The 21,592-nt window shown below is 49.8% G+C and overlaps 1 protein-coding gene across 1 annotated transcript in view; it reads left to right on the top strand.

Moving 5' to 3' along the window:
* The first annotated feature begins 684 nt into the window (after positions 1-684).
* The window catches only part of LOC123999737 (SH3 and cysteine-rich domain-containing protein 2-like), a 41,580-nt gene continuing 20,672 nt past the window's right edge, over positions 685-21,592 (top strand). The window contains exon 1 of the mRNA XM_046305769.1: positions 685-1,036. Coding sequence (XP_046161725.1) covers positions 718-1,036 — 319 coding nt within the window. The 5' untranslated portion in view covers positions 685-717. The remainder of the gene's footprint in view (positions 1,037-21,592) is intronic.

Below are 21,592 nucleotides of genomic sequence, written 5' to 3'. Positions count from 1 at the left end.
TCTGTAGTGAATGTTCTCCTGAGGCTCTCCTCTCTCCTCTCTCCCTCCCTGCAGCTCCAGCGTCTGAAGCGCTCCCTCTCCTTTAAGACCCTGATGTGTTGATATCTGTAGTGAATGTTCTCCTGAGGCTCTCCTCTCTCCTCTCTCCCTCCCTGCAGCTCCAGCGTCTGAAGCGCTCCCTCTCCTTTAAGACCCTGATGTGTTGATATCTGTAGTGAATGTTCTCCTGAGGCTCTCCTCTCTCCTCTCTCCCTCCCTGCAGCTCCAGCGTCTGAAGCGCTCCCTCTCCTTTAAGACCCTGATGTGTTGATATCTGTAGTGAATGTTCTCCTGAGGCTCTCCTCTCTCCTCTCTCCCTCCCTGCAGCTCCAGCGTCTGAAGCGCTCCCTCTCCTTTAAGACCCTGATGTGTTGATATCTGTAGTGAATGTTCTCCTGAGGCTCCCCTCTCTCCTCTCTCCCTCCCTGCAGCTCCAGCGTCTGAAGCGCTCCCTCTCCTTTAAGACCCTGATGTGTTGATATCTGTAGTGAATGTTCTCCTGAGGCTCTCCTCTCTCCTCTCTCCCTCCCTGCAGCTCCAGCGTCTGAAGCGCTCCCTCTCCTTTAAGACCCTGATGTGTTGATATCTGTAGTGAATGTTCTCCTGAGGCTCTCCTCTCTCCTCTCTCCCTCCCTGCAGCTCCAGCGTCTGAAGCGCTCCCTCTCCTTTAAGACCCTGATGCGTAGTAAGAGTGTGGAGAACTTCTTCCAGAGGTCCTACAGTGACGCCCGTCTCCCCCCAGACTTCATCACCGACCCGCCACCCCCCTCCCCGCCCCCTGGCTCTCCCCTCGCCAGTGAATGCTCACCCTCCCGCTCTCCGTCACTCAGCCCCAACCCCTCCCTCTGCTCCCACTCCCCGTCTCTAAGCCCCTCCCCCTCGCTGTCTTCCAAGGCCCCGCCCCCAACCCGCCCACTGACGCTGGTGAACCACTGCTTCCAGGACCACATTTTCCGCAAGCCCACCCACTGCCAGCTCTGCAAGCACCTGATCGTGGGTAAGGTGCCTACTTTACTCCCAGGCCTCTCGACACTACCAGCCTGCTTAGGCCTCAGTGTCTATATGTAGGATTAGTTGCTTCATTCAGCCATTTCTCCTGGTTACTTGATCTTGTATTTCTAGCTGGTCAGTGTTATTACTTTATTAGGTCACTGCCACTATCCATTATACTAGAATCCACTTGACTATTAAGTGAACAGATTTCAAAGGCAGCACCTGACTAGGTAGCTAATGACTGGAATAATTAGTTGAAATTACTCATGTAATTTCATTCCTATTCAATTGCAATAACAATGTAATATTGATGACAGTGAAGCAAACATTAGGTGGATTAGAATTGGAATTTATGCAGGAGAATAGCAGAGGTACCACAGGAATGGTATTACACTCCGCTCTTGTGTGTATTCTGGGTTTTCAGACATAAAGCATACAGTATGATTGGAATGAGAAGCTGAGGGCAAGTCTAGTTTGCGTGTTCATGTGCCCTTGGTTTGATATGCTGCTGCGTGTGTAGAGGTTTAACATTCTCATACTCTTTTCCTCTTTGCTAAATCTACTTCCTGTCACCATGATTGATTGCAGAAGCTATTTTATTCCTCTTTGTTTTTGCTTGTGTTTGCTTACGTCATCATTTTTCCTTCAACGCACCAGCTGATCCAGCTGTCCTGTAGCCTGTAGCCTCATTGCTCCCAGTCTCTTCTCTTTCTCTCCCATTCTCTCTCTCCCAGTCTCTTCTCTTTCTCTCCCATTCTCTCTCTCCCAGTCTCTTCTCTTTCTCTCCCATTCTCTCTCTCCCAGTCTCTTCTCTTTCTCTCCCATTCTCTCTCTCCCAGTCTCTCCTCTCTCATAGTCTCTCCCCTTCTCCTCTAGTCTTTCCTCTCTCTCCCAGTCTCTCTGTCTCTCCTCTCTCATAGTCTCTCCTCTCTCTCTCCTAGTTTCTCATCTCTCTCGCAGTCTCTCCTCTCTCTCCCAGTCTCTCCTCTGTCTCTCCTCTCTCTCCTCTCTGTCGCTCCTCTCTCTCCCAATCTCTCCTCTGTCTCTCCTCTGTCACCTCTCTCTCCCAGTCTCTCCTCTCTATCTCCCAGTCTTTCCTCTCCCTCTCCCAGTCTCTCCTCTCTCTTCCAGTATCTCCTCTCTTCCAGTCTCTCCTCTCTCTCCCAGTCTCTCCTCTCTCCCAGTCTCTCCTATCTCTGTTTCTCCTCTCTCTCCCAGTCTGTCCTCGCTCTCTCCCAGTCTCTCCTATCTCCGTCTCTCCTCTCTCTCCCAGTCTCTCCTATCTCTGTCTCTCCTCTCTCTCCCAGTCTGTCCTCTCTATCCCAGTCTCTCCTATCTCTGTCTCTCCTATCTCTTCCAGTCTCTCCTCTCTCTCTCAGTCTCTCCTCTCTCTCCCGTCTCTCACAGTCTCTCCTCTCGCTCTCCCATTCTCTCCTCTCTCTTCCAGTCTCTCCTCTCTCTTCCAGTCTCTCTTCTCTCTCCAGTCTCTCCTCTCTCTCACAGCCTCTCCTTTCTCTCTCCCAGTCTCTCCTCTCTTCCAGTCTCTCCTCTCTCTTCCAGTCTCTCTTCACTCTTCCAGTCTCTCCTATCTCTTCCAGTCTCTCCTCTATCTTCCAGTCTCTCCTCTCTCTCCCTGTCTCTCCTCTCTTCCAGTCTCTCCTCTCTCTTCCAGTCTCTCCTCTCTCTCCCGGTCTCTCCTCTCTCTCTCCCAGTCTCTCTTCACTCTTCCAGTCTCTCCTCTCTCTCTCCTAGTCTCTCCACTCTCTTCCAGTCTCTCCTCTATCTTCCAGTCTCTCCTCTCTCTCCCTGTCTCTCCTCTCTCCCTGTCTCTCCTCTCTTCCAGTCTCTCCTCTCTCTTCCAGTCTCTCCTCTCTCTCCCAGTCTCTCCTCTCTCTCTCCCAGTCTCTCCTCTCTCTTCCAGTCTCTCCTCTCTCCTCTAGTCTCTCCACTCTCTTCCAGTCTCTCCTCTCTCTCCCGGTCTCTCCTCTGTCTCTCCTCTGTCTCCTCTCTCTCCCAGTCTCTCCTCGCTATCTCCCAGTCTCTCCTCTCCCTCTCCCAGTCTCTCCTCTCTCTTCCAGTATCTCCTCTCTTCCAGTCTCTCCTATTCTGTCTCCCCTCTCTCTCCCAGTCTGTCCTCTCTCTCCCAGTCTCTCCTATCTCTTCCAGTCTCTCCTCTCTCTCCCAGTATGTCCTCTCTCTCCCAGTCTGTCCTCTCTCTCCCAGTCTATCCTATCTCTGTCTCTCCTCTCTCCTCTAGTCTCTCCTCTCTCTCATCTCTCTCTTCCAGTCTCTCCTCTCTCTCTCCCAGTCTGTCCTCTCTCTCTCCCAGTCTGTCCTCTCTCTCTCCCAGTCTCTTCTCTCCCAGTCGCTTCTCTCCCAGTCTCTCCTCTCTCTGTCTCTCCTCTCTCTGTCTCTACTCTCTCTCTTTGTCTGTCCTCTCTCTCTCTTTCTGTCTGTCCTCTCTCTCTCCCAGTGTCTCCTCTCCAGTCTCTGCTCTCTCTGTGTCTCCTCTCTCTCTGTCTCTTCTCTCTCCCAGTCTGTTTTCTCTCTCTTCCAGTCTCTCCTCTCTCTCCCAGTCTCTTCTCTCCCAGTCTCTTCTCTCCCAGTCTCTCCTCTCTCTGTCTCTCCTCTATCTGTCTCTACTCTCTCTCTCTGTCTGTCCTCTCTCTCTCTCTCTCTCTCTCTCTGTCTGTCTGTCCTCTCTCTCTCCCAGTCTCTCCTCTCCAGTCTCTGCTCTCTCTGTGTCTCCTCTCTCTCTGTCTCTTCTCTCTCCCAGTCTGTTTTCTCTCTCTTCCAGTTTCTCCTCTCTCTCTCCCAGTCTCTCATCTCTCTCCCAGTCTCTCCTCTCTCTCTCCTAGTCTCTCCTCTCTCTGTCTCTACTCTCTCTTATCAGTCTCTCCTCTCTCTGTCTCTCCCAGCCTCTTCTCTCTCTCTCCCAGTCTCTCCTCTCTCTCTCCCAGTCTCTCATCTCTCTCCCAGTCTCTCCTCTCTCCTCTCTCTCTCCTAGTCTCTCCTCTCTCTGTCTCTACTCTCTCTGTGTCTCTTATCAGTCTCTCCTCTTTCTCTCTCTGTCCCTCCTCTCTCCCAGTCTCTCCTCTCTCTCTCTGTCTCTCCTGTCTCTGTCTCCTCTCTCTCTCTCTGTCTCTCCGCTCTCTGTCTCTCCTCTCTGTCTCTCCTCTCTCTGTCTCTCCTTTCTCTGTGTCTCCTCTCTCTGTGTCCCCTCTCTCGCTCCCAGTCTCTCCTCTCTCTGTGTCTCTCTCCCAGTCTATCCTCTCTCTCTCCCAGTCTCTCCTCTCTCTCTCTGTCTCCTCTCTCTGTCTCTCCTCTCTCTCTGTCTCTCCTCTCTCTCTGTCTCTCCTCTCTCTCTCTGTCTCCCCTCTCTCTGTCTCTCCTCTCTCTGTGTCTCCTCTCTCTGTGTCCCCTCTCTCTCCCAGTCTCTCCTCTGTCTCTCCTCTCTAGGTCTCTCTTCTCTCCCTGTTTCTCCCCTCTCTCCCAGTCTCTCCTCACTCTCTTCCAGTCTCTCCTCTCTCTCCCAGGCTCTCCTCTCTCTCCTAGTCTCTGCTCTCTGCCTCCCAGTCTCTCATGTCTCTCCCACTCTCCTCCCCTCCCAGTTTGTAACAGAACTGAGCTTGAGCAAATAGAAGATTCAGTTCAGTTCATGTATTGTTTGGTTAGTGTTTCCACATCTTTGTTATGGATTGGTAATCATAGGGCTCTAGACTAAATCCTTCTAAACATTATGTTTGGCACCAGTGAATAAGTAAACCTTGAACTGGAAATAAATTGTTTGGATGACTCAAAACAATGCAGCTGAATGACATAGGGATTGTCTTCTCACTCTCCAACATATACAAGAAAAACAATGCAGCTGAATGACATAGGGATTGTCTTCTCACTCTCCAACATATACAAGAAAAACAATGCAGCTGAATGACATAGGGATTGTCTTCTCACTCTCCAACATATACAAGAAAAACAATGCAGCTGAATGACATAGGGATTGTCTTCTCACTCTCCAACATATACAAGAAAAACAATGCAACTGAATGACATAGGGATTGTCTTCTCACTCTCCAACATATCAAAGAAAAACAATGCAGCTGAATGACATAGGGATTGTCTTCTCACTCTCCAACATATACAAGAAAAACAATGCAGCTGAATGACATAGGGATTGTCTTCTCACTCTCCAACATATAAAAGAAAAACAATGCAACTGAATGACATAGGGATTGTCTTCTCACTCTCCAACATATCAAAGAAAAACAATGCAGCTGAATGACATAGGGATTGTCTTCTCACTCTCCAACATATACAAGAAAAACAATGCAACTGAATGACATAGGGATTGTCTTCTCACTCTCCAACATATCAAAGAAAAACAATGCAGCTGAATGACATAGGGATTGTCTTCTCACTCTCCAACATATACAAGAAAAACAATGCAACTGAATGACATAGGGATTGTCTTCTCACTCTCCAACATATCAAAGAAAAACAATGCAGCTGAATGACATAGGGATTGTCTTCTCACTCTCCAACATATACAAGAAAAACAATGCAGCTGAATGACATAGGGATTGTCTTCTCACTCTCCAACATATCAAAGAAAAACAATGCAGCTGAATGACATAGGGATTGTCTTCTCACTCTCCAACATATCAAAGAAAAACAATGCAGCTGAATGACATAGGGATTGTCTTCTCACTCTCCAACATATCAAAGAAAAACAATGCAGCTGAATGACATAGGGATTGTCTTCTCACTCTCCAACATATAAAAGAAAACCAATGCAGCTGAATGACATAGGGATTGTCTTCACTCTCCAACATATACAAAAGAAAAAAATGCAGCTGAATGACAGCTGAAAAACAATGCAGCTGAATGACATAGGGATTGTCTTCTCACTCTCCAACATATACAAGAAAAACAATGCAGCTGAATGACATAGGGATTGTCTTCTCACTCTCCAACATATCAAAGAAAAACAATGCAGCTGAATGACATAGGGATTGTCTTCTCACTCTCCAACATATCAAGAAAAACAATGCAGCTGAATGACATAGGGATTGTCTTCTCACTCTCCAACATATCAAGAAAAACAATGCAGCTGAATGACATAGGGATTGTCTTCTCACTCTCCAACATATAAAAGAAAAACAATGCAACTGAATGACATAGGGATTGTCTTCTCACTCTCCAACATATCAAAGAAAAACAATGCAGCTGAATGACATAGGGATTGTCTTCTCACTCTCCAACATATACAAGAAAAACAATGCAACTGAATGACATAGGGATTGTCTTCTCACTCTCCAACATATCAAAGAAAAACAATGCAGCTGAATGACATAGGGATTGTCTTCTCACTCTCCAACATATACAAGAAAAACAATGCAACTGAATGACATAGGGATTGTCTTCTCACTCTCCAACATATCAAAGAAAAACAATGCAGCTGAATGACATAGGGATTGTCTTCTCACTCTCCAACATATACAAGAAAAACAATGCAGCTGAATGACATAGGGATTGTCTTCTCACTCTCCAACATATCAAAGAAAAACAATGCAGCTGAATGACATAGGGATTGTCTTCTCACTCTCCAACATATCAAAGAAAAACAATGCAGCTGAATGACATAGGGATTGTCTTCTCACTCTCCAACATATCAAAGAAAAACAATGCAGCTGAATGACATAGGGATTGTCTTCTCACTCTCCAACATATAAAAGAAAACCAATGCAGCTGAATGACATAGGGATTGTCTTCTCACTCTCCAACATATCAAAGAAAAACAATGCAGCTGAATGACATAGGGATTGTCTTCTCACTCTCCAACATATCAAAGAAAAACAATGCAGCTGAATGACATAGGGATTGTCTTCTCACTCTCCAACATATCAAAGAAAAACAATGCAGCTGAATGACATAGGGATTGTCTTCTCACTCTCCAACATATCAAAGAAAAACAATGCAGCTGAATGACATAGGGATTGTCTTCTCACTCTCCAACATATCAAAGAAAAACAATGCAGCTGAATGACATAGGGATTGTCTTCTCACTCTCCAACATATCAAAGAAAAACAATGCAGCTGAATGACATAGGGATTGTCTTCTCACTCTCCAACATATACAAAGAAAACAATGCAGCTGAATGACATAGGGATTGTCTTCTCACTCTCCAACATATAAAAGAAAAACAATGCAGCTGAATGACATAGGGATTGTCTCACTCTCCAACATATCAAAGAAAAACAATGCAGCTGAATGACATATCCAACATATCAAAGAAAAACAATGCAGCTGAATGACATAGGGATTGTCTTCTCACTCTCCAACATATCAAAGAAAAACAATGCAGCTGAATGACATAGGGATTGTCTTCTCACTCTCCAACATATCAAAGAAAAACAATGCAGCTGAATGACATAGGGATTGTCTTCTCACTCTCCAACATATCAAAGAAAAACAATGCAGCTGAATGACATAGGGATTGTCTTCTCACTCTCCAACATATCAAAGAAAAACAATGCAGCTGAATGACATAGGGATTGTCTTCTCACTCTCCAACATATCAAAGAAAAACAATGCAGCTGAATGACATAGGGATTGTCTTCTCACTCTCCAACATATAAAAGAAAACCAATGCAGCTGAATGACATAGGGATTGTCTTCTCACTCTCCAACATATACAAGAAAAACAATGCATCTGAATGACATAGGGATTGTCTTCTCACTCTCCAACATATCAAAGAAAACCAATGCAGCTGAATGACATAGGGATTGTCTTCTCACTCTCCAACATATACAAGAAAAACAATGCAGCTGAATGACATAGGGATTGTCTTCTCACTCTCCAACATATAAAAGAAAAACAATGCAGCTGAATGACATAGGGATTGTCTTCTCACTCTCCAACATATAAAAGAAAAACAATGCAGCTGAATGACATAGGGATTGTCTTCTCACTCTCCAACATATAAAAGAAAAACAATGCAACTGAATGACATAGGGATTGTCTTCTCACTCTCCAACATATAAAAGAAAAACAATGCAACTGAATGACATAGGGATTGTCTTCTCACTCTCCAACATATAAAAGAAAAACAATGCAGCTGAATGACATAGGGATTGTCTTCTCACTCTCCAACATATAAAAGAAAAACAATGCAACTGAATGACATAGGGATTGTCTTCTCACTCTCCAACATATCAAAGAAAAACAATGCAGCTGAATGACATAGGGATTGTCTTCTCACTCTCCAACATATCAAAGAAAAACAATGCAGCTGAATGACATAGGGATTGTCTTCTCACTCTCCAACATATCAAAGAAAAACAATGCAGCTGAATGACATAGGGATTGTCTTCTCACTCTCCAACATATCAAAGAAAAACAATGCAGCTGAATGACATAGGGATTGTCTTCTCACTCTCCAACATATCAAAGAAAAACAATGCAGCTGAATGACATAGGGATTGTCTTCTCACTCTCCAACATATAAAAGAAAACCAATGCAGCTGAATGACATAGGGATTGTCTTCTCACTCTCCAACATATACAAGAAAAACAATGCAGCTGAATGACATAGGGATTGTCTTCTCACTCTCCAACATATCAAAGAAAACCAATGCAGCTGAATGACATAGGGATTGTCTTCTCACTCTCCAACATATCAAAGAAAAACAATGCAGCTGAATGACATAGGGATTGTCTTCTCACTCTCCAACATATCAAAGAAAACCAATGCAGCTGAATGACATAGGGATTGTCTTCTCACTCTCCAACATATAAAAGAAAAACGCAAAACAAATGATATCTTAGAAAAAGGACAAAGAACATTTTTCCACTCTAACTAGGCTTGTTCCTAAGACAATGCTTGATGAGAATTGGTGTGACTAAAAACCAAATAGAACCCAAATGCCTCCAGCTGGTTGTCAGTCTCTCTATGTTTTGAGAGGTAATTGATAATGCACTGCTTAGTTCAGCAAGCAGTGCAGCACAATAGAAGTAGGGCAGTGCTTGATCAACCCTCTCTGGATGACTGAGATGAGATTTACATCAAACAGGAACCTGCTTTGATCACATGCCAACTTTATTTATTACTACATTCTGTCTCTCTCTTCCTCTCTCTCAATCCCTCCTCTCTCTCAACCTCCCCCTCTCTCTTTTCTCTCTCTCTCTAACCACTCCTCACTCTCCCCCTCTCCCTCTCTCTCTCTCAATTCAAGGGGCTTTATTGGCATGGGAAACATCTGTTAACATTGCCAAAGCAAGTGAATTAGATAATATGCAACATTGAAATAAACAATCAAAATGAACAGTAAATATTACACCCACAGACGTTCCAAAACAATAAACACATTACTTATGTCATATTATGTATATATACACAGTGTTGTAACAATGTAGAAATGGTTAAAGTACAAAAGGAAATAAATAAACATAAATATGGGTTGTATTTACAAAGGTGTTTGTTCTTCACTGGTTGCCCTTTTCTTGTGGCAACAGGTCACAAATCTAGCTGCTGTGACGGCACACTGTGGAATTTCACCCAGTAGATGTGGGAGTTCATCAAAATTGGGTTTGTTTTCAAATTCTTTGTGGATCTGTTTAATCTGAGGGAAATATGTCTCTCTAATATGGTCATACATTCGGCAGGAGGTTAGGAAGTGCAGCTAAATGTCCACCTCATTTTGTGGGTCAGTGTGCACATAGCCTGTCTTCTCTTGACAGCCAGGTCTGCCTACGGCAGCCTTTCTTGATAGGAAAACTATGCTCACTGAGTCTGTTAGGGTGTGCAGGGTGAATATGTGGTCTGTCGTACGATCATTTGGTAAAAAGCCAATTTGACATTTGCTCAGTACATTGTTTTCACTGAGGAAATGTACGAGTCTGTTGTTAATTTTAATGCAGAGGATTTTACCAAGGTTGCTGTTGACGCAAATCCCACGGAAGTTATTGGGGTCAGACTTGTCTCCACTTTTGGATTGAGGTGATCAGTCCTTGGTTCCAAATATTGGGGAAAATGCCAGAGCTAAGGATGATGTTAAAGAGTTTTAGTATGGCCAATTGGAATTTGTTATCTGTATATTTTATAATTTCATTGAGGATACCATCAACACCACAGGCCTTTTTGGGTTGGAGGGTTTTTATTTTATCCTGTAGTGAATGAAAGGTAATTGGAGAATAAAGTGGGTTCTGGTAGTCTTTAATAGTTGATTCTAAGATCTGTATTTGGTCATGTATATGTTTTTGTTCTTTGTTATAGAGCCAAAAGGATTGGAGAAGTGGTTTACCCATACATCTCCATTTTGGATAGATAGTTATTCGTGTTGTTGTTTGTTTAGTGTTTTCCAATTTTCCCAGAAGTGGTTAGAGTCTATGGATTCTTCAATTACATTGAGCTAATTTCTGATGTGCTTTTCCTTCTTTTTTCATATTGAATTTCTGTATTGTTTTAGTGATTCACCATAGTGAAGGCATAGACTCAGGTTTTCCGGGTCTCTATGTTTTTGGTTGGACAGGTTTCTCAATTTCTTTCTTAGGTTTTATCATTCTTCATCAAACCATTTGTCATTGTTGTTCATTTTCTTCGGTTTTCTGTTTGACATTTTTAGATTTGATAGGGAAGCTGAGAGGTCAAATTCACTGTTAAGATGTTCTACTGCCAAGTTTACACCTTCACTATTACAGTGGAACATTCTGTCCAGGAAATTGTCTAAAAGGGATTGAATTTGTTGTTGCCTAATTGTTTTTTTTGGTAGGTTTCCACACTACATTCCTTCCATCTATAGCATTTCTTAATATTACTGAGTTCCTTTGGCTTAGATGCCTCATGATTGAGTATTGCTCTGTTCAAGTAGACTGTGATTTTGCTGTGGTCTGATAGGGGAGTCAGTGGGCTGACTGTGAACGCTCTGAGAGACTCTGGGTTGAGGTCAGTGATAAAGTAGTCTACAGTACTACTGCCAAGAGATGAGCTATAGGTGTACCTACCATAGGAGTCCCCTCGAAGCCTACCATTTACTATGTACATACACAGCATGTGACAGAGCTGCAGGAGTTGTGACCCGTTTTTGTTAGTTATTTTGTCATAGTTGTGCCTAGGGGCTCATATGTGGGAGGGAATGCTGTCACCTCCACCTCTGAGGATGTCAGGTTCTTGTCCGGTTCTGGCATTTAGGTCGCCACAGACTAGTACATGTCCCTGGGCCTGGAAATGATTGATTTCCCCCTCCAGGATGGAGAAGCTGTCTTCATTAAAGCACGGGGATTCTAGTGGGGGGATATAGGTAGCACACAGGAGGACATTCTTCTCCGTTAAGATAATTTCCTTTTGAATTTCTAGCCAAATGTAAAATGTTCCTGTTTTGATTAATTTAATGGACTGAGTTAGGTCTGCTATATACCAAATTAGCATACCCCCAGAGTCCCTTCCCTGTTTCACACCTGGTAGTTTGGTGGATGGGACTACCAGCTCTCTGTAACCTAGAGGGCAACCAGTGGGTCCGTCTCCTCTATACCAGGTTTCTTGTAGGATGACAATGTCTGTATTTCTGATTTCTTTGATGAAGTCCAGGTTCCTGCTCTTTAGGCCAAATGCCTCAGGCCTCGGATATTCCAGGATGAGGCCTTGGATATTCCAGGATGAGGCCTTGGATATTCCAGGATGAGATAGTGAAGGCTTTGTGTTCCATAAAGTGTCCAATGATGTTGGTCATGCGGTTTGGCCTCAGGCCAGTAAGTGCGAGCAGAGCCTGTTGAGCATCTGGTACATGCCATTGCCTTGGGCTAGTGTAAGAGTGGGGGTTGGGTCTGTTGGCCTGCTCACTGCCTGGATGTATGTGTGACTTCCATGTTGAGGCCCTCTTTGCAGGTGTGCGGTGCATGGGGTGAGCAGGAGGGGCATAAGTCTGATCTGACGGGGCCTAAATGGGGTGTGGGCATGGTTGACTTGGGGGGGGGGTGGATGAGGTCTGGATGTAGGTCCTCTCAGCGTGGGTCCTCTATGTGTAGGTCCGGGGGGGAGGCGCAGGTCTGGGAGAGTGTCTCGCTGGTCTGGGCGAGGTGTCTATTGATCTGTTGCTCCTGTGTGAAGTGTTGGGGCTGCGTTTGAGAGCGATGTCCTTTAGGGTCCGGGCGAAGGTGGGCACTGCTGCCTTGTATAGGTGGACCTGGTCATACAGGCTGTTCAAGTCCAGGGTGGAGTGGTGGGCCGGGTAAACATTTGGTTTTAAGGCACAGTCACGGGAAATAGCTGCGTTTTCCCGCTGTATGGTATCAGGGTGGAAATCTTTTTGTGGTAGCAGGATGGATGTAACCACTTGTGCTTTGGGGAAAGTAGAATAAGCTCTTTCAATCACTCCTTTGAGTGCTGTGGCCACCCTCCTGCTGTGCTCTCAGGTCGTTTGTGCCTCTGTGTATTATTATGTAACTATGTGTACATAGTTGGCCCTCAGACAGAAGGTCTAGGGTGCGCTGGGTGTTTGGACACCAGAGTTTAGACACACTGTGTTTGGGAAAACATGTTTTTCCCTTGTATATATTTCCCATTTGAGTCCATACGGAGGACAACCTGTGTCTTGTGTTTGTCCTCAGTGGGTGTGGGGGGTTATCAGGAGCGCTATCAGGGTGGCTGACGGGGGGGGGGGGGGTGAGATCCCTGGGCTTGGGGTTCTTCATTTGTCTGTCCCGCTGTGATGTCGACGTGGTCAGGGTCTGTCTGGGGTGGACTGTTCTGCTGTGGTGTCGAGACTTTTGTCGGGAACTGAGGTGGGCTGTTCTGCTGGCTTCTCCTTACCCTCTCCTCCAGCAGTCTGATCCTCTCCTCTAGTGCTCTGTTCTGCTGGCTTCTCCTCACCCTCTCCTCCAGCAGTCTGACCCTCTCCTCTAGTGCTCTGTTCTGCTGGCTTCTCCCCTCACCCTCTCCTCCAGCAGTCTGACCCTCTCCTCTAGTGCTCTGTTCTGCTGGCTTCTCCCCTCACCCTCTCCTCCAGCAGTCTGACCCTCTCCTCTAGTGCTCTGTTCTGCTGGCTTCTCCCCTCACCCTCTCCTCCAGCAGTCTGACCCTCTCCTCTAGTGCTCTGTTCTGCTGGCTTCTCCCCTCACCCTCTCCTCCAGCAGTCTGACCCTCTCCTCTAGTGCTCTGTTCTGCTGGCTTCTCCCTCACCCTCTCCTCCAGCAGTCTGATCCTCTCCTCTAGTGCTCTGTTCTGCTGGCTTCTCCCCTCACCCTCTCCTCCAGCAGTCTGATCCTCTCCTCTAGTGCTCTGTTCTGCTGGCTTCTCCCCCTCACCCTCTCCTCCAGCAGTCTGACCCTCTCCTCTAGTGCTCTGTTCTGCTGGCTTCTCCCCCTCACCCTCTCCTCCAGCAGTCTGATCCTCTCCTCTAGTGCTCTGTTCTGCTGCTTCTCCCTCACCCTCTCCTCCAGCAGTCTGACCCTCTCCTCTAGTGCTCTGTTCTGCTGGCTTCTCCCCCTCACCCTCTCCTCCAGCAGTCTGACCCTCTCCTCTAGTGCTCTGTTCTGCTGGCTTCTCCCCTCACCCTCTCCTCCAGCAGTCTGACCCTCTCCTCTAGTGCTCTGTTCTGCTGGCTTCTCCCTCACCCTCTCATCCAGCAGTCTGATCCTCTCCTCTAGTGCTCTGTTCTGCTGGCTTCTCCCCTCACCCTCTCCTCCAGCAGTCTGATCCTCTCCTCTAGTGCTCTGTTCTGCTGGCTTCTCCCCTCACCCTCTCCTCCAGCAGTCTGACCCTCTCCTCTAGTGCTCTGTTCTGCTGGCTTCTCCCTCACCCTCTCCTCCAGCAGTCTGACCCTCTCCTCTAGTGCTCTGTTCTGCTGGCTTCTCCCTCACCCTCTCCTCCAGCAGTCTGACCCTCTCCTCTAGTGCTCTGTTCTGCTGGCTCTCTCCCCCTCACCCTCTCCTCCATTAGTCTGACCCTCTCCTCTAGTGCTCTGTTCTGCTGGCTTCTCCCCTCACCCTCTCCTCCAGCAGTCTGATCCTCTCCTCTAGTGCTCTGTTCTGCTGGCTTCTCCTCACTCACCCTCTCCTCCAGCAGTCTGACCCTCTCCTCTAGTGCTCTGTTCTGCTGGCTTCTCCCCTCACCCTCTCCTCCAGCAGTCTGACCCTCTCCTCTATTGCTCTGTTCTGCTGGCTTCTCCCCTCACCCTCTCCTCCAGCAGTCTGACCTCTCCTCTAGTGCTCTGTTCTGCTGGCTTCTCCCCTCACCCTCTCATCAAGCAGTCTGATCCTCTCCTCTAGTGCTCTGTTCTGCTGGCTTCTCCCCTCACCCTCTCCTCCAGCAGTCTGATCCTCTCCTCTAGTGCTCTGTTCTGCTGGCTTCTCCCCTCACCCTCTCCTCCAGCAGTCTGACCCTCTCCTCTAGTGCTCTGTTCTGCTGACTTCTCCCCTCACCCTCTCCTCCAGCAGTCTGACCTCTCCTCTAGTGCTCTGTTCTGCTGCTTCTCCCCTCACCCTCTCCTCCAGCAGTCTGACCCTCTCCTCTAGTGCTCTGTTCTGCTGGCTTCTCCTCACCCTCTCCTCCAGCAGTCTGACCCTCTCCTCTAGTGCTCTGTTCTGCTGACTTCTCCCCTCACCCTCTCCTCCAGCAGTCTGACCCTCTCCTCTAGTGCTCTTTTCTGCTGACTTCTCCCTCACCCTCTCCTCCAGCAGTCTGACCCTCTCCTCTAGTGCTCTGTTCTGCTGGCTTCTCCCCTCTCCCTCTCCTCCAGCAGTCTGACCCTCTCCTCTAGTGCTCTGTTCTGCTGGCTTCTCCCCTCACCCTCTCCTCCAGCAGTCTGACCCTCTCCTCTAGTGCTCTGTTCTGCTGGCTTCTCCCCTCACCCTCTCCTCCAGCAGTCTGTTCCCTCTCCTCTAGTGCTCTGTTCTCTGGCTTCTGCCCCTCACCCTCTCCTCCAGCAGTCTGACCCTCTCCTCTAGTGCTCTGTTCTGCTGGCTTCTCCCCTCACCTCTCCTCCAGCAGTCTGACCCTCTCCTCTAGTGCTCTGTTCTGCTGGCTTCTCCCTCACCCTCTCCTCCAGCAGTCTGACCCTCTCCTCTAGTGCTCTGTTCTGCTGGCTTCTCCCCCTCACCCTCTCCTCCAGCAGTCTGATCCTCTCCTCTAGTGCTCTGTTCTGCTGGCTTCTCCTCACCCTCTCCTCCAGCAGTCTGACCCTCTCCTCTAGTGCTCTGTTCTGCTGGCTTCTCCCCCTCACCCTCTCCTCCAGCAGTCTGACCCTCTCCTCTAGTGCTCTGTTCTGCTGGCTTCTCCCCTCACCCTCTCCTCCAGCAGTCTGATCCTCTCCTCTAGTGCTCTGTTCTGCTGGCTTCTCCCTCACCCTCTCCTCCAGCAGTCTGACCCTCTCCTCTAGTGCTCTGTTCTGCTGGCTTCTCCCTCACCCTCTCCTCCAGCAGTCTGATCCTCTCCTCTAGTGCTCTGTTCTGCTGGCTTCTCCCCTCACCCTCTCCTCCAGCAGTCTGACCCTCTCCTCTAGTGCTCTGTTCTGCTGGCTTCTCCCCTCACCCTCTCCTCCAGCAGTCTGACCCTCTCCTCTAGTGCTATGTTCTGCTGGCTTCTCCTCACCCTCTCCTCCAGCAGTCTGACCCTCTCCTCTAGTGCTCTGTTCTGCTGGCTTCTCCCTCACCCTCTCCTCCAGCAGTCTGATCCTCTCCTCTAGTGCTCTGTTCTGCTGGCTTCTCCCCTCACCCTCTCCTCCAGCAGTCTGACCCTCTCCTCTAGTGCTCTGTTCTGCTGGCTTCTCCCCCACCCTCTCCTCCAGCAGTCTGACCCTCTCCTCTAGTGCTCTGTTCTGCTGGCTTCTCCCCTCACCCTCTCCTCCAGCAGTCTGACCCTCTCCTCTAGTGCTCTGTTCTGCTGGCTTCTCCCCTCATTAGTCCCTCTCCTCCAGCAGTCTGCTCCTCTCCTCTAGTGCTCTGTTCTGCTGGCTTTTCTCTGACTTCCCTCACCCTCTCCTCCAGCAGTCTGACCCTCTCCTCTAGTGCTCTGTTCTGCTGGCTTCTCCCCTCACCCTCTCCTCCAGCAGTCTGACCCTCTCCTCTAGTGCTCTGTTCTGCTGGCTTCTCCCCTCACCCTCTCCTCCAGCAGTCTGACCCTCTCCTCTAGTGCTCTGTTCTGCTGGCCTTCTCCTCTCCCTCACCCTCTCCTCCAGCAGTCTGACCCTCTCCTCTAGTGCTCTGTTCTGCTGGCTTCTCCCCTCACCCTCTCCTCCAGCAGTCTGATCCTCTCCTCTAGTGCTCTGTTCTGCTGGCTTCTCCCCTCTCCAGCTCTCCTCCTCTAGTCTCTGTTCTGACCCTCTCCTCTAGTGCTCTGTTCTGCTGGCTTCTCCCCTCACCCTCTCCTCAGTAGTCTGACCCTCTCCTCTAGTGCTCTGTTCTGCTGGCTTCTCCCCTCACCCTCTCCTCCAGCAGTCTGACCCTCTCCTCTAGTGCTCTTTTCTGCTGACTTCTCCCCTCACCCTCTCCTCCAGCAGTCTGACCCTCTCCTCTAGTGCTCTGTTCTGCTGGCTTCTCCCTCACCCTCTCCTCCAGCAGTCTGACCCTCTCCTCTAGTGCTCTGTTCTGCTGGCTTCTCCCTCACCCTCTCCTCCAGCAGTCTGACCCTCTCCTCTAGTGCTCTGTTCTGCTGGCTTCTCCCCTCACCCTCTCCTCCAGCAGTCTGATCCTCTCCTCTAGTGCTCTGTTCTGCTGGCTTCTCCCTCACCCTCTCCTCCAGCAGTCTGACCCTCTCCTCTAGTGCTCTGTTCTGCTGGCTTCTCCCCTCACCCTCTCCTCCAGCAGTCTGACCCTCTCCTCTAGTGCTCTGTTCTGCTGGCTTCTCCCCTCACCCTCTCCTCCAGCAGTCTGATCCTCTCCTCTAGTGCTCTGTTCTGCTGGCTTCTCCTCACCCTCTCCTCCAGCAGTCTGATCCTCTCCTCTAGTGCTCTGTTCTGCTGGCTTCTCCCTCTCACCCTCTCCTCCAGCAGTCTGACCCTCTCCTCTAGTGCTCTGTTCTGCTGGCTTCTCCCCTCACCCTCTCCTCCAGCAGTCTGACCCTCTCCTCTAGTGCTCTGTTCTGCTGACTTCTCCCCTCACCCTCTCCTCCAGCAGTCTGACCCTCTCCTCTAGTGCTCTGTTCTGCTGGCTTCTCCCCTCACCCTCTCCTCCAGCAGTCTGATCCTCTCCTCTAGTGCTCTGTTCTGCTGGCTTCTCCCCTCACCCTCTCCTCCAGCAGTCTGATCCTCTCCTCTAGTGCTCTGTTCTGCTGGCTTCTCCTCACCCTCTCCTCCAGCAGTCTGATCCTCTCCTCTAGTGCTCTGTTCTGCTGACTTCTCCCCTCACCCTCTCCTCCAGCAGTCTGACCCTCTCCTCTAGTGCTCTTTTCTGATGACTTCTCCCCTCACCCTCTCCTCCAGCAGTCTGATCCTCTCCTCTAGTGCTCTGTTCTGCTGGCTTCTCCTCACCCTCTCCTCCAGCAGTCTGACCCTCTCCTCTAGTGCTCTGTTCTGCTGACTTCTCCCCTCACCCTCTCCCTCTCCTCCAGCAGTCTGACCCTCTCCTCTAGTGCTCTGTTCTGCTGGCTTCTCCCTCACCCTCTCCTCCAGCAGTCTGACCCTCTCCTCTAGTGCTCTGTTCTGCTGACTTCTCCCTCACCCTCTCCTCCAGCAGTCTGACCCTCCTCTAGTGCTCTGTTCTGCTGGCTTCTCCCCTCACCCTCTCCTCCAGCAGTCTGACCCTCTCCTCTAGTGCTCTGTTCTGCTGGCTTCTCCCCCTCACCCTCTCCTCCAGCAGTCTGACCCTCTCCTCTAGTGCTCTGTTCTGATGGCTTCCTCTAGTGCCCTCACCCTCTCCTCCAGCAGTCTGATCCTCTCCTCTAGTGCTCTGTTCTGCTGGCTTTCTCCCCCTCACCCTCTCCTCCAGCAGTCTGACCCTCTCCTCTAGTGCTCTGTTCTGCTGGCTTCTCACCCTCTCCCTCATCCTCTCCTCTAGTGCTCCCTCTCTCTCCAGCAGTCTGATCCTCTCCTCTAGTGCTCTGTTCTGCTGGCTTCTCCCCTCACCCTCTCCTCCAGCAGTCTGACCCTCTCCTCTAGTGCTCTGTTCTGCTGGCTTCTCCCCCTCACCCTCTCCTCCAGCAGTCTGACCCTCTCCTCTAGTGCTCTGTTCTGCTGGCTTCTCCCTCCCTCACCCTCTCCTCCAGCAGTCTGACCCTCTCCTCTAGTGCTCTGTTCTGCTGGCTTCTCCCCTCACCCTCTCCTCCAGCAGTCTGATCCTCCTCTCCTCTAGTGCTCTGTTCTGCTGGCTTCTCCTCTCTGTTCTCTCCTCCAGCAGTCTGATCCTCTCCTCTAGTGCTCTGTTCTGCTGGCTTCTCCCCTCACCCTCTCCTCCAGCAGTCTGACCCTCTCCTCTAGTGCTCTGTTCTGCTGGCTTCTCCCCTCACCCTCTCCTCCAGCAGTCTGATCCTCTCCTCTAGTGCTCTGTTCTGCTGGCTTCTCCCCCTCACCCTCTCCTCCAGCAGTCTGACCCTCTCCTCTAGTGCTCTGTTCTGCTGTCTTCTCCCCTCACCCTCTCCTCCAGCAGTCTGATCCTCTCCTCTAGTGCTCTGTTCTGCTGGCTTCTCCCCCTCACCCTCTCCTCCAGCAGTCTGACCCTCTCCTCTAGTGCTCTGTTCTGCTGGCTTCTCCTCACCCTCTCCTCCAGCAGTCTGACCCTCTCCTCTAGTGCTCTGTTCTGCTTCTCCCCTCACCCTCTGGCTTCTCTCCCTCTGTTCTGCCTCTCCTCCAGCAGTCTGACCCTCTCCTCTAGTGCTCTGTTCTGCTGGCTTCTCCCCCTCACCCTCTCCTCCAGCAGTCTGATCCTCTCCTCTAGTGCTCTGTTCTGCTGGCTTCTCCCCTCACCCTCTCCTCCAGCAGTCTGACCCTCTCCTCTAGTGCTCTGTTCTGCTGGCTTCTCCCTCACCCTCTCCTCCAGCAGTCTGATCCTCTCCTCTAGTGCTCTGTTCTGCTGGCTTCTCCCCTCACCCTCTCCTCCAGCAGTCTGACCCTCTCCTCTAGTGCTCTGTTCTGCTGGCTTCTCCCCTCACCCTCTCCTCCAGCAGTCTGACCCTCTCCTCTAGTGCTCTGTTCTGCTGGCTTCTCCCCTCACCCTCTCCTCCAGCAGTCTGATCCTCTCCTCTAGTGCTCTGTTCTGCTGGCTTCTCCCCTCACCCTCTCCTCCAGCAGTCTGATCCTCTCCTCTAGTGCTCTGTTCTGCTGGCTTCTCCCCTCACCCTCTCCTCCAGCAGTCTGACCCTCTCCTCTAGTGCTCTGTTCTGCTGGCTTCTCCCTCACCCTCTCCTCCAGCTTAGTCTGACCCTCTCTCCTCCTCTCCTCTAGTGCTCTGTTCTGCTGGCTCTCCCCTCACCCTCTCCTCCAGCAGTCTGACCCTCTCCTCTAGTGCTCTGTTCTGCTGGCTTCTCCCTCTCTCCTCCAGCAGTCTGACCCTCTCCTCTAGTGCTCTGTTCTGCTGGCTTCTCCCCTCACCCTCTCCTCCAGCAGTCTGATCCTCTCCTCTAGTGCTCTGTTCTGCTGGCTTCTCCCCTCACCCTCTCCTCCAGCAGTCTGATCCTCTCCTCTAGTGCTCTGTTCTGCTGGCTTCTCCCTCACCCTCTCCTCCAGCAGTCTGATCCTCTCCTCTAGTGCTCTGTTCTGCTGGCTTCTCCCCTCACCCTCTCCTCTCCAGCAGTCTGACCCTCTCCTCTAGTGCTCTGTTCTGCTGGCTTCTCCTCACCCTCTCCTCCAGCAGTCTGACCCCTCTCCTCTAGTGCTCTGTTCTGCTGGCTTCTCCCCTCACCCTCTCCTCCAGCAGTCTGATCCTCTCCTCTAGTGCTCTGTTCTGCTGGCTTCTCCTCACCCTCTCCTCCAGCAGTCTGATCCTCTCCTCTAGTGCTCTGTTCTGCTGGCTTCTCCTCACCTCTCCTCCAGCAGTCTGATCCTCTCTCTAGTGCTCTGTTCTGCTGGCTTCTCCCCTCACCTCTCCTCCAGCAGTCTGACCCTCTCCTCTAGTGCTCTGTTCCCTTGCTGGCTTTCTCCTCACCCTCTCCTCCAGCAGTCTGACTCTTCCTCTAGTGCTCTGTTCTGCTGGCTTCTCCTCACCCTCTCCTCCCCAGCAGGTGTCTGATCCTCTCTCTAGTGCTCTGGGTTCGCCATTTCCCTCACTCCTCTCCTCCAGCAGTCTGACCCCTCTCCTAGTGTCGCTTCTGTTAATTCCTCCACCCTCTCTCTCCAGTGTCTGATCCTCCTCTAGTGCTCTGTCTCTGCTGGGCTCCCTCACTAGTAGTCTGACCTTCTCCTAGTGCTTGTTCTGCTGGCTTCTCCTCACTCCCTTCTTCCTCCCAGCAGTCTGATCCTTCCTAGTGTTTCTGTTCTGCTGGCTCCTCGCCTTCCTCCAGTAGTCTGACTCCTCGAAGTGTTGTTCTGTTGGTTCACTCCTCTCCAGCAGTCTGACCTTCCTTCTAGTGCTCTGTTCTGTGGGCTCCTCACCCTCTCCAGTCTGACCCTCTCCTCTAGTGCTCTGTCTTGCTGGTTTCTCCTCACTTTCTTTTAGTAGTCTGATCCTCTCCTCTGTGTTTGTTCGCTTGGCTTCCTTACCTTTCTTCTCTAGCAGTCTGATCCCTCCTTCCAGTGCTCTGTTCTGCTTGGCTCTCTCACCTTTCTCCAGCAGTCTTGATCTTTCTTCTTTGTGTTTCAGAGCCTGTGAGATTTCCTCCCCTCACCTTCTCTTCGATATCTGACCTTCTCTAGGCTCTCCTGTCTTGTTGATCTTCCTCATTTTTCTTGAAGCCTACTTTCTCGAAGCGAGTAGATTTCTTCCTTTACCTTTTTCTTTCTCCACTAGTCTGACCTTCCTAGTGTCTGGTTCTGCTGGCTTTCTCCTCACCTTCTCTAGTATGTCTGATCCTCCCTAGGTGTTTGTTCTGCTGGCTCCTCACTCTCCAGCAGTCTGACTCCTCTCCTAGTGCTCTTTTCTGCTGACTCTCCTCACTTCCTCCAGTAGTCTGACCCACTCCTCAAAGCTCTTGCTCTGCTGGCTCCTCACCTCCTTCCAGTAGTCTAATCTTCTGTGTTCTGTTCTGTTGGCTTCACCTTTCTCCCAGTCTGATCCTCTGTGTTTGTTCTATATTCTCTCTCATCTTTCTCTCCAGCAGTCTGATCTCTTTCCTAGTGTTTGTTCTGTTGTAAGCTCATCCCTTCTCCCAGTAGTTCTGACTTTCCCTAGTGCTCTGTTCTGTTGGTCACTTTCCCTTCAGCAGTTTTGACTCTTCTCTAGTGCTCTAAGGTTCTGCTGGCTTCTCCCCTCACCCTCTCCAGCAGTCTGACCTTCCTTTCAGTGTTTCTGTTCTGCTGGTTTCAACCTTCTCCCTCCAGGAATGATCTTCTCGGTGTCGTTCTGTTGGCTTCTCCTCACTCCCTCCTCCTTCCAGCAGTCTGACCTCTCCTCCCCAGTTTTTTCTGTTGTTTTCTTCCTCTCATCGCTTCAGTAGCTGATCCTTCCTCTAGTGTCCCCAGACTTGCTTACTTCTCCTC

The sequence above is a fragment of the Oncorhynchus gorbuscha genome, linkage group LG16, assembly GCF_021184085.1.
Source record: "Oncorhynchus gorbuscha isolate QuinsamMale2020 ecotype Even-year linkage group LG16, OgorEven_v1.0, whole genome shotgun sequence".
NCBI classification, from domain to species: Eukaryota; Metazoa; Chordata; class Actinopteri; order Salmoniformes; family Salmonidae; genus Oncorhynchus; species Oncorhynchus gorbuscha.
Note: the sequence above shows the minus strand (reverse complement) of the source record. Positions and strands in the feature narration are given on the sequence as shown.